Below are 12,508 nucleotides of genomic sequence, written 5' to 3' on the forward strand. Positions count from 1 at the left end.
CCAGGGAAGTGGTTGAGTCCCCATCCCTGGAGGTATTTAAAAGACGTGTAGATGAGGCACTTAGGGACATGGTTTAGTGGGCATGGTGGTGTTGGGTTGACGGTTGGACTCGATGATCTTAGAGGTCTTTTCCAACCTCAATGATTCTATGATTCTATGATCCCTTCTGTAGTACAGTTTCTCCTGGAGTTGACAGAGGTTGGAAGGGGTGGTCAATCTGTTTATGACAGAATTTATTAGCAGAAAAACACAATTTCCAAATTGACCGAACTGCAGCTAATGAATTGTAGAAAAGGACAGATAGAGTATGATGGCGAATGCCTATGAGTACAAGTCAAACCCCATTCTGTAGTACAGTTTCTCCTGGAGTTGACAGAGGTTGGAAGGGGTGGTCAATCTGTTTATGACAGAATTTATTAGCAGAAAAACACAATTTCCAAATTGACCAAACTGCAGCTAATGAATTGTAGAAAAGGACAGATAGAGTATGATGGCGAATGCCTATGAGTACAAGTCAAACCCCATCATTTCTTTTTTGGAAGAGGATAAACAGATCAGGCTAAAACTAGACCAAATTTTGAGTTTGTCTGCAATTGTTTTCTTCATGTTGTACTTTTAAAAATTGTTTTAAGTACAGGAGACTGGGAGATCCTGAAGAATTCAGTTAGGAAACACTCTCTTCAAATTATAATATGGTAGAAGAAAAATAGCATCATCCCAGCAACTTCTATTTTTCAAAATACAGAAGGCATCACTTCAACATTAGATATGTTTACTCCCATATTGGAGACAACCTATTTTAAAATTTCCTTCCGTCCCTGATATCAGACTTTTTCTTCTTGCAGATAGCTGCAGATCCCTGCCTCTGAATCTGATGCCAGAACACTCACCAAAGCTAAACCTGCAGACACGCTAGCAGAAGAAAACGGAAACCTTTGCAATTTACTGTATTAATTTAGTGGGAGGTTTGACAATTACAAATTGACTAGTCTGAATTTTTTCAGTCTATTGATCCAGACCAGTGAGTGTCCACAGTGTGAGAAAAAGATTGCAGGCAAGGAAACCAACTTTCTTCTTCTCACAGCCAAATATCCACTGGTCTGTATGTTACTCATGCAATAGATAAAGCACTACTAGAATCGGGTCAGAATCTTCAAACACCATGCAACTGAAATTCATTTAGGAGAACAAAAGTAAGAAAACTACTTAATAGCTTGCTTCTGTCATTTCTATTTCATTTGCTTGCATAATTTAGGTCAAAGGAAGTTCAAAGGAACAAATGCCCATCAACAACAAGGAGCATGTCAGCCTTGTAGAGCTAGAATAAACTGCAAGTGTGAAGTGGCTGTACTAAAAATCTCATTCTGCAATGTGCTGTGCTCAACGTTTTAATGCAGGTTATCACAGTTTGATGCCACCTGAAAGGCTCTCAATACATTCTTAGGATGTTACATGGTGGAAGTGATTCACTGAAAGATTCAACAGTTACAAGGTTCACAAATATCTGACTCCCTTTTCCCCAATCCGCAAACACAGGATAGATTGTAAAGACCATTCCACACCCTAAGCATAATTTCACATTATAAAGGGATCATAAAGAAAAATACAAGCAAAGAGTCCAGATTTTTATTTCTATGAAGGAGCTTTTAACAAGCTAAGAAAGAACTATGCATCATCTTTTCAAGGAATAACTGCCACAAGAAAATATTTGCCTATGCGCGTTGTGTGTGTAAGAAAACTCCATCAAGGGCTTACAAAAGAGTCTGCAGAGCTCAGTTGAAAGGCCGTTAGCATTACCTCAGTGAAATTATGACAATACAGATTATGGGAGGGTGGTGGTGAGAATAATATCTGAATAAAAGAAGATCTCACTCTCTCAGAGAAAAAAAAAGGCAACAAACACTTAGATAAATAACCCTCAAGGTCAAAAGACTGAACCTGGAGGAAAGATTTAACATCCTATGTAAGCTTTCCAGGAGAAGCTGAATAATCCGATGAAAGGCTAGATAGCTTTTAAAATAGAAGTGCTATACTATGAAAACTCATTCTCCAAATATTCCTGTATGCCGTGGTTATGAAGTATTTGTGAAACTTAAATTTATATTTAAGTATTTTCTCGTATTAATAACACTACTAGAATCTCAGCACATTCTAAAATCAAATTTCCAGGTTGTTTTTGAATGTCCTGGTAAAGCAAACTGCTGTAGAAAGGAAGGAACTGCATTTTATCACTAACAGCAGCACAGTCATGATACTTCATCCTTTCTTACAACCATCCATTACAAAAGGATGATGATATTTTCTAGTAACTAGAACTGAGCATATTGATCACATTTAGAAAGAAAGGAGCACGATACTGTATGAATACACCCACCTCAGAAGAGGAAACAAGGCTATAATCTGCCATGCTTTTGTGATGTTACTACTGAAAGCAGAATATGATACGCACTTTTTGTTCTACTTTGTGACTAAGTCTAGATAGGAAAAATTGCTTGGCTGGAAGATGTACAGAGTGATACAATATTTCAGCTCTTTTTTCTGTTTTAAGCCACTAAGTTGTGACTCAATCAGTCTGCCTGAAGTGCTGTTTGTCTACCTGAATGCCAGTGCAGACAAAGTGAGCGACTCCTCTAGGGACAGGACCCATCATCAGAGGGACCCTGACCTCAGGAGAAGAAGGAAAAGCAGGAACAGGCTGAGCTGCCTTCCCTGGTGACGGAGTAAGGTCCTGCTCAGAAGCAAGATTCAGATCCATGGAGCCCAGGGAAATTTTCAAAAACTTTATTGGTTCCTTGTTTTAATCAGTAAAAGTAGGTATCTGGACTAAGTATCAGAGCAGAAAGATTTTTTTAACCTTAAATCTTAACCTTAAAGAGGAAAGACAAGTGACCTAAATTTTAAATAACAACTTTTGAAATCAGTTAACTAAGTAGATATTGCCACTTCAAAGAAAGTTTAATAAGCTTGTCAAAAGATGACAGATTTAGAAATCAATTTGAAGGTAAGATAGCACTGCTTCAAAATCCTTACCAGCCTAGACAAGAAAGCCAAACTGGGGAAACCACTTTACAAGACACTTTTCAAAGTGGAATGGTAGAGGCAGAGAAAATCAGAGTAATAGGTAATGGGTGCTTTACTGCAAATCTCTAGGAGCACCAAGTACTCGAAGGCTTTGAGGAGGTGTCTGCAAACTATTCCTTAGACTGAAATTATAACAGCGAAATATATAATATTAACACATCACTTAAGGATTTGTTCTTACACTTGAGATCAAAAAATCTGAGAATTTGCGGGTTTTTTTTATTAGCTTAATGACATTAGTAAGTAGTCTCCAAGAACAAATACATATTTTTAAAGTGTCGAAGATCATAATTTTCTTAGACATAGTTTTCATGAATTTCCTTAATTTTCAAGCTACTCAGGAAAAACATTAATTGGATATATATTTTAAACATATCAGTCAATATACTCTTTTGTAATGCATTTTTTTAATTGCACCTCAGAAAACAGTTTCCTTGAACTTTATCATGCTCAAAAAGACAGCTAGAAGTAAATGTTCATATATATTACAAATGAAAGTTACCGGAAGAGTGACTTTACTAAGAAATTGGAAGACATATTATCAGGAAGGATATAGGAACAACAGGAAAAAGATATTTCTTCTGGAAGAAGAGCGGGTATGACATGGAGAACTCACAGGGAAGATTTTCTGCCTGCTCCACGCCCCCACCCCCCGTTTTTAAAAAAAAAAAAAAAAAAAAAGATTTCTTTTTGCAGTACCTTTTGAAGGTTACTGGACTGTCAAATGGGATATTGTCAATGGACGTGGCATTGGATATTGTGCCAGACCCTTTCAAGAAAATCAAAGAGCCATGTACCTCTATGGATTTCCACCTCTGAGGGGACAAAATATTAGCCCAGCAGGTTGAGCAGAATGTAGGCAGAACTGGAACGATTTGTTTGGGAAAAAGTGGTTTAGATTAATTATACCCTTTTTTACAAAAAAAAAAAAAAAAAAAAAGGAATGAAAATAGCCAATACTCACATCAGAGTTAAAGCGAAGCTGGCAGACGTTACAGGAAATTACTTGTTTCTTCTTTGGGGGAATGGACACTCCAAATGTATGGTTTATGACTGCTTTTTGCACAGGATCCATCTGGAGAACAAACAATAATCAATTTACAACTTTTCAGAGCAATATACAGTACAGAAGAAAAATAAAAAATAACACTTTCTGCTGGAAGCTTTTTTTCTTTACTTTTTTGAGATAAACAGGAGGAAATAAAATTTCAGCCCTCATAATAATTAGATTTAACACAGGTTAGGGAATTGGTAGCATGCCAGAGCTTATGAAGAAAAGGCAGCACCATTGTTGCTGCCATCCCCAGGCTACTAAACAGTTCCTCCCCCAACCCTGCACATCCTCCGTGCTGCAGGGCCCCACTATCGTGTCTGAATTGCAAAGAGCCCCCGAAAGCCTTCCCCTATCACTTGCTGATCCAACAGCCACATTACGAGAAACCACTTTTGTCCCCTAACAAATCACTGTCATTTATCTCTACTTGTTTTTCTGTTCAGTGATAGATATTAGCATTTATTTGGAAAACATTTTCTCCTGGAGACCTCTTTGTGAGAAGAGGTCCTTTTCAGGCTCCATTAGAAATGTCACTCGCTGGGAAAAAAGGTCGCAATCCCCAAATATTTCCATGCAGAACTGGCGAGTGACAGAGCCCATGGGAAGGCTGAAGTTCGGAGGAACACACAGGGAGTCTTTGCACCAGGAAATGGTACTGAAGTCACCACGCTTCAGAAAACATTTTAACACTGTGAAAAATGCGAGATAAGTGAAGCACTGAATATACTAAACCTAAATTTGACTGAACATTTTCAGGAACTGGGAACTGATTACATCTTTGCTAAATACTAGGACTCCCGTTGGTCACCAGTTTAGAATATCCTCGATCACAGAGAGCTCTGTTGTTAACACTGCAGGAGCTGGGGAATGGCACTGGATGTTAAGGAAAAGAGATTATAACTGCTACTGCATCAAGGCCTCAATTAAGCATAATATGTCATTTTTCCTGATATGGCATGGATACACATTAAAATTAATTTCCTGACTCAAAAAGATTCAAACATATTTTTCTAATTTATATGAAACAATATCTGCTCTGATCTCACAGCTGACCCTGCTCTGAGCAGGAGGTTGGACCAGATGACCTCTGTGGTCCCTTTCAACCCGCATTATCCTATGAGCATCTGTGCATGTGTGGTCCTCCATCCTTATTTAAGATGAGAAATGGGTTCTGAAGAGTAGAGGGCAAAAAATGGCAGTCTACAAGAAAAGATAAGTGCTCATTTCCCAACCCTGTTTTTAAACTAGCACAGAAGAAAATAGTTCAATTTGTTATAAAGTTGTATTTTTCTGAAACTTGCTTTGCAGTCACAGCAATGTTTTTTTTCCTTTACAGTATTATTTGAAGAAACCAAACCTGGCTGTTTAATCTTGGATGGTACACATCACGTATTTGATACTAAGCTGATTTACAAAAGGAAGAGAGAAAAATTGAAGGTACTGATTCATTAGTTAAAGAATTATAACAGTAAATTAGATGCTTCCAGACTTTCTAAACCTGAGGATAAAGATTGTAACTTTCCCTTCGTACACATTTAAGCTTCCAGAGAAGCCTGCACTAATGAGGATTTTCTCCACATGTATGGACATGCACAAATACACAAATTCAAGAAAAACATAATGCATCATATCTGCCTAAGAAGACATTCTCCGATAATCTATTACCTAACATTAAACACTTGCTTAACAATTTTTTTGGACTACAGCTACATAGGTTTCTTGCTACATTCCTTTTAAACCAAATGCATGATTTTGCAAATATCATTGCTAACATTTTCTAGAGAGATGATATAATTTTTATCAGCTTTTGCCATTAAATACTGTATTTCATTGCCATAGGGGTACCATATTAAGACAATTACCAAAGTAAAAACACCTTGTCTAGAATGAACTACTGAATTATTAAATGACACTACAGTGTTGTTACAGTGAATGTGATAAAGTCTAAAAAAAACCTAAAATAAATATCCTTATTTCCTGTTTCCTCTGTTTCTAGAATATAGTAACAGTCCAAAGTTTAAAAGCTTAAAATGTAACAAAAAAATTCTGTTTCTGACTTATACCATTTATTGCATCACCCTGCATAATATATCACAATTATACATGCAGATTAAAAGTTTTTTGAGCATCCATTTTATAATAGATATGCCAGTCAATATATATTATTACATTTAGAATATACATTAAAAGATTGTCATATCATTAGGGAATAGCTTTTTTTTTTCTTAAATGGAAGATGTGTTTTGCTTTTCAACTTTACTAATTGTCAGATTGGGTAATCTAGAACAAAAAAGTAATGCTGAAAAGTACCTCAACCATTTGAAGTTCTGAGATCGGTGAAAAGAAATAGCAAAAATACCCACTAGCGTCTGCAGTCCCGTTTAAAAAAATAAAAAGGCAAAAAGAAGCAGTGATCAATGATTCCTCTGTGCATTCCAGATAACAATCCACAGCATTAGCGTTAGGCAATTCAGTTCAAAGCCATACAATGCAGACTATGCACAAAGTCCCAGTTTCAAACAGATGTAGCAGCACAAGGACAAACTCTCACAAATAATACAGCTCACGCTGCCTCCAGAAAGTACCACTCGGGATCCCCAGGGGAACGGTTAATGATCCTTCCCAAACCGGAGCCCCACATGTAGCCTGGTCATGATTAGAATTCAAGAAGTGCAACATTAACAATTAATAGGTTTTAAATATATCAGAAACTGGGGTGGATTACAGCATGCTGGAAAAATAAAATAGTATCTCTCTGTTAGAAGATTAATGCTGCAGGGTAAACCGATCTCAGATCACCACACAAAATTATCTTCTTCATTGCATGGAGGGAGGGAGTAGGAAAGAGGGAGAGAGAAATTTGTTGAGGTATATATTAGGAAATGATGCGGCACGCTTTGCCCAGTGGGGAACACCGGTATTTAAAAAACAGTTCTATAAAACAAAATAATAACAGAAGCTAACAGCTACCACAAATGCAAATAAAAATCTGCACTCTGCTGTTTATGCTATGGGAAGAATTAATGAAGCGATTCACAGTGCTCTGGTAGCCATAACTAAGTTTAACAACCTTTTAGTCTTGTTCTCCTATCTCAATCGGTTTAGTAAAAAGTTAAATAAAAAAGTCTTTCCAATAAAGTTGAAGATACTATCTTTTTGCAACAAGTCTCCTTAAAACCACCTGAACTATCAAAGTAAGCAAGGATTAACAGAATCTGGACAGGTTTCAGCACTAATCTACTACTAATTCTTCTATTTCCCGATTTCAGAATATGCAAACATGAGAAATACTCTACAACTACTGAGACTGGTGAGAATGACTTTCAAAGGACTTAAAAAATGCAAATGTAGCAACAGACAATCCAAAAGCATAGAAGAACTGCTGAACTCTACTGAAGCTCCATCTAGCCTATCGTTTTATCCCCCCAAACAATCATATGTAGTTATCAAGAGAATAACAGGAGCAGCACAAACATATATGGCATTTCCCACAACTATTTTCACAAGGTCCACATGTTTTTCCAACCAGAAATTTTCCAGAGCCAGGTGTTTTCTGTGTATTTGGTAAGTCCCAGTGACTTTCTCTTGCATAATCACCCCTTGAACTGTTGTAAACCGTTACCTCCACTCTTTGCAGTGAGTTCCAATGCCTACAATCTGCTGTGTGAAGAAACAATTCTTTCTGTTTAAACGTAGCTCCATGCAACTCAATTTTATAACGCCTTTACCACATCCCAAGTTCTCTCTGCGTTCTCAGTCATTCTGTGCCTGGAAACTATTCCATTCCTTTGAGCATCCTTGTTGTCCTTCTCAATTCTACCACAATTTAACAAATTCAATCAAATATTTTGAAGACATGGACAGAAACCATATGCAATACTCAGGGTGGATCAGTACTGAACTCTGAGCTGATGTTTTCATGGAATCACTATTATAAACCTGAGATCTCACTCCCATGCATTAACGGCCAATTCATATCACATTACTTTTTACGTGAAGTTTTGTGAAGATTTCCTTGCGTGTGCATCACTTTACATTCATCTAGATGGAACTTCACCAACCATTTATTGTCTGACTTCTCAGTCTCATTAAGGTCTTTCACAATGTTTTGGTCTTTCTTTGTCCTCGCTATGTTGGAGAACTTCACCATTAGCAAACTTCCTCAGCTCACCTTGCAAGTATCTTTTTGGCATGTAAGGATCCTCTTATGCCAATTTAGTTTTCTTAAAAATATTTGCCAAGGGTTTTTGTGAAAACCCTATTGGAAATTCAAAATATGTCAATTAAAACATCCTTATTTACAAGTTTGTTGGCCCCTACAAACAAGTTTGTAAAGAAGGATTTCTCTTTAAAAAGGAATTACGTTGACACTTTACAGGCAGTTTACAGTATGAGGTGTCCTCTTATATTATTCTTATTGAGGTTTCTATTAATTTGCCTGGCAAAAATATGCCACCCAAAAGCTTACATTCTCCATGGAATGGGTTTTAAAAACTTGCATAATGTTTGCCACCTTTCAGTCCTCATGTACAAAAGCAGTTTTATATGAGAGCTGTTACACATTACCATCAGTAATTCAAAAATTTCATCCTTGAACTCTAACTCTTGCTACCAGAAACTCTCCCTGCCCTGCTGTATGTCATGGTACCACAGATTCTTCTGGTGCCTTCTGGGAACTGAACCAGACTACTAAGAGATGTCAAAGTAGGCATAGGAAGGAGAAAAAAAATTGAGCAAGTGCATCAGGAGAACTCCTTCAGTGAAACTGAAGTTCTGGTTATTTTAAAATAAATTGCATTGATCCTGTCAAGAGGTAAGTTGCTGCAAACAGAAAGGTTAGGTATGGTTTCTAAGCCTTTTGTTTAAATGAGGTGACACTACATTGCAAGAAAAGCTGGTTTTTGTGATGTTGGAAATCCAGAATACTTGTATTAGTTTTTGCTCAGGGGCAATCTCCAAGTTTAAAGTTTGGATAAACCCATATGCTTATCTGAGTTGAAGCTTCTGGTGCTTGCCTAGTATCCAGGGCTAAACTGCTGGTTACACGTCTGAGCTAGTGATAGCGCACTGATTTATATTTGCTATTTCTACCTAATGACCTAATTTCTAAGCTTTCATTCTCTTCCTGATCTGCTTTTGCTATTGAAGCACGCTAAGCAAGTGTCATACATTCTATTGCTACCACTCCAACAAAAATCTACACCCGAAAGCTCTGTCTCCTCGTAACAGCAGCATAACCTTAAACCTGAGTAAGGTTTATAATTGTGACTGGGAATTTATGCCCTCAGTTCAGTTACCTCTCATTATGATGTAACTCATGGGTCAAATCTAGAGTTGTCTGTTAGAGAAGCATTTGTAAACAGAATATTGGTAAGTGGGTATAAGAGATTAAACTGAGTATCACTTAACCATTGGGCATTAAGAAGCTTCTGAAAAAACACTGAGCGCGGCCCTACGGCATACTGTGTTGTTTTATTCTGATAAAGCAAAATTTTAAACCGTATGTGGAACAAACTGATAATATAATCCAATGTTTCCCTCTGGCAATCAAAGGGAGAAAACAGTGGCATATATAAATTACCAATGCAGGGGCAGCATCTAAATTAAGTTCTGGGATTTTTTTAAACCATTGGACAACACTCCTTATTTGTGTGCCATTATTATGATGATGATGATGATGATGATGTAAGTAGACAAACAGCAACAAACATCATGTAGATCAGATCTTTTCAACATCCTTCTAGATCACAAGGCCTACATGAACTCATCCTGTGTTTCAGCTCCAGTTGTCAGGAAAGCCAAGCACACTGCCACTGTGGAAAATGACCGTACGCTGAAGCTTATCGTAAATTCTGCCATATATACACAGCCTCCTATCATAACTGTACATATTCTGATGACTAAATTAGCAACAGAAGTGAATACACATACTCAACAGAGCACATATTTAAAATGCCCAGCATAAAATCAGAAACATTAACATTGTGATACAATACTTGGCACACTTGGCCAACACAAACTAGCAAGACTGTGTCCTCTCCACATTTGTGCTGCTTTTGTCCCAACAGGGAACATACTTCTCATTTGGCTAATGCTAAGTGTAATTTACTGTTCAAATGAATGAACATTCATTTGAATGAATGAATACTGTTATAGATTTCCTTGCTTATTTTGCATCACCAGGAACACTTGAGTCAGCTCTACCGATGGAGCTCTACCTGAAAGGATGTTGTAGCAAGCTGAGTGTCAGTCTCTTTTCCCAAGTAACAAGTGATAGGGCAAGAGGAAATGGCCTCAAGTTGCGCCAGGGGAGGTTTAGATTGGACGTGAGGAAAAATTTCTTCACTGAAAGGGTTGTCAAGCATTGGAACAGGCTGCCCAGGGAAGTGGTTGAGTCACCATCCCTGGAGGTATTTAAAAGACGTGTAGACGTGGTGCTTAGGGATATGGTTTAGTGGTGGACTTGGCAGTGCTAGGTTAACGGTTGGACTCGATGATCTTAAGGGTCTTCTCCAACCTAAACAATTTAATGATATGCACAACTTCCTTTTCTTCTGGAAATGTCGTCAATGCTCCTCGCGTATCAGCCCTCCTCAAGTAGCACAGGGCATGTCCCCACAGAGATGTATTTCTGTATGGTGAGCTTGCAGTTCTCTAAACACCACCTCCCCACATCTCTATATCTATGCTCTTTACAACATTTTGGGGTTTGAAAACCAGGCAGATGTAAATGCCCAATAACGAAGCCAGGGGAGAGCTTCTGTCAGATACCCAGCAGCCGATTTAGAGACTTGTGCGAATGTTTAATTAGAACAGAAAGAATAATTAATTTACAACATTATAGGTGTTTTTACCATAATCCTGTGGTCTAACTGAGGGTTGCTTTAATCACAGTTCGTGATTTAACAGGCTCTCTTAATGTACTTACACATAGCACATTTGCATAGAGCATGAAATCTGGATCTCATTGAAATCAAACCCAACCACACTCAGGTTGCAACAAGTCCATGATTTTATCTTTTTTTTTTTTTTTTTTTAAATTTTGAGTAGACGTCTTTCCCGAAGTACAGAAAGACATAAGCATCCACTAAGAAACAAGTCAGACCACAGGGACTAATATCTCCCTCCCCTCCCACATGGTTCCCAAAATACAATAACAACATTGCACTCTGAAGGCAAACCTCTCTGCAACTTCTCACTGTGTTTGTCTCTCCCCCTCTTCATCAATTTGGCAGCAAGCTCCAGCTTCTCTAAGAAAAACAGCGGCTGTGATAGCTGTGACCCTCCACACACTACTACTAGTCAGTGAAATCAGCCCAAAGGCATTTTAAAACAAAAATCTTGCTGTAATTCACTTGTTAACATGTCAGATACTACAGCTATCCATGAAGAGTTGTTGAAATAACAGTGAGTACTTAAAAAATAAAAAAGGAAAAGAGACACCTTTGGAGTGCATACTTCTACTTCATTGTTAGTACAAGACAACGAAAAGGGCACCCAGAGCTGGGAACAACCTTTTATGTCTTAAAAGAGGTTAAATACTAATAAATTCAGCTTCTTCATTTTTCTTTTAGAGATTAGGTTTAGCTAATTTTATTTTTGCAAATTCCACATTATTTCTGTTAACAGAGTTGCAGGGCTGGAATCCTGGACTTGGGAGACTAATTTTCTGTCTCCGGCCACCAGCAGATAGGCTTTCCTACATTTTTATGTCTAGTCCTGTGGCATAATGCACAGCCACTTGGTGTGCTACCCTCTTGCATGTTTCGTTTTTAAAGTCCGGCTTGCAGGGAAAAATGAAAAAGGGGATGATTCTCCCTCTGTGTCTGTATCCGCAATCACACAGAAAGGTGAAAGCAGTATCTACAGCAATTTACAGGTTTGGTTTAGGTCAGAAGGAACCATTACGTCTGATTTCCTGAAAAATGCATGACACAATTTCATGCACTGGGGAGTTTCAGCTCTTCCTATTATGATGTCCGATAATTTGTGGTCAACCAGAGCCTAAATTTTTTGGGAAAAAAAAAACCCAACACCTTGATTTAGGACGAGAGGAAATGGCCTCAAGTTGCGCCAGAGAAGGTTTAGATTGGACATGAGGAAAAATGTCTTTACTGAAAGAGTGGTTAAACATTGGAACAGGCTGCCCAGGGAAGTGGTTGAGTCACCATCCCTGGAATTATTTAAAAGACATGTAGATGAGGCGCTTAGGGACATAGATCATAGAATCACAGCATCATTAAGGTTGGAAAAGACCTCTAAGATCATCGAGTCCAACCATCAACCCAACACCACCATGCCCACTAAACCATGTCCCTAGTAAGATTTGTCCTCCAGACCCTTCACCAGCTTTGTTGCCCTTCTCTGGACACG

At 38.0% G+C, this 12,508-nt stretch overlaps 1 protein-coding gene across 1 annotated transcript in view; it reads right to left on the minus strand.

The window, feature by feature from the left end:
• The window catches only part of ZNF385B (zinc finger protein 385B), a 146,208-nt gene that overhangs the window by 35,490 nt on the left and 98,210 nt on the right, over positions 1-12,508 (minus strand). Inside the window, exon 3 of the mRNA XM_009278622.1 lies at positions 4,046-4,156. Coding sequence (XP_009276897.1) covers positions 4,046-4,156 — 111 coding nt within the window. The remainder of the gene's footprint in view (positions 1-4,045; positions 4,157-12,508) is intronic.

Source organism: Aptenodytes forsteri, unplaced genomic scaffold (genome assembly GCF_000699145.1).
Source record: "Aptenodytes forsteri isolate BGI_AS27 unplaced genomic scaffold, ASM69914v1 Scaffold257, whole genome shotgun sequence".
NCBI classification, from domain to species: domain Eukaryota; kingdom Metazoa; phylum Chordata; class Aves; order Sphenisciformes; family Spheniscidae; genus Aptenodytes; species Aptenodytes forsteri.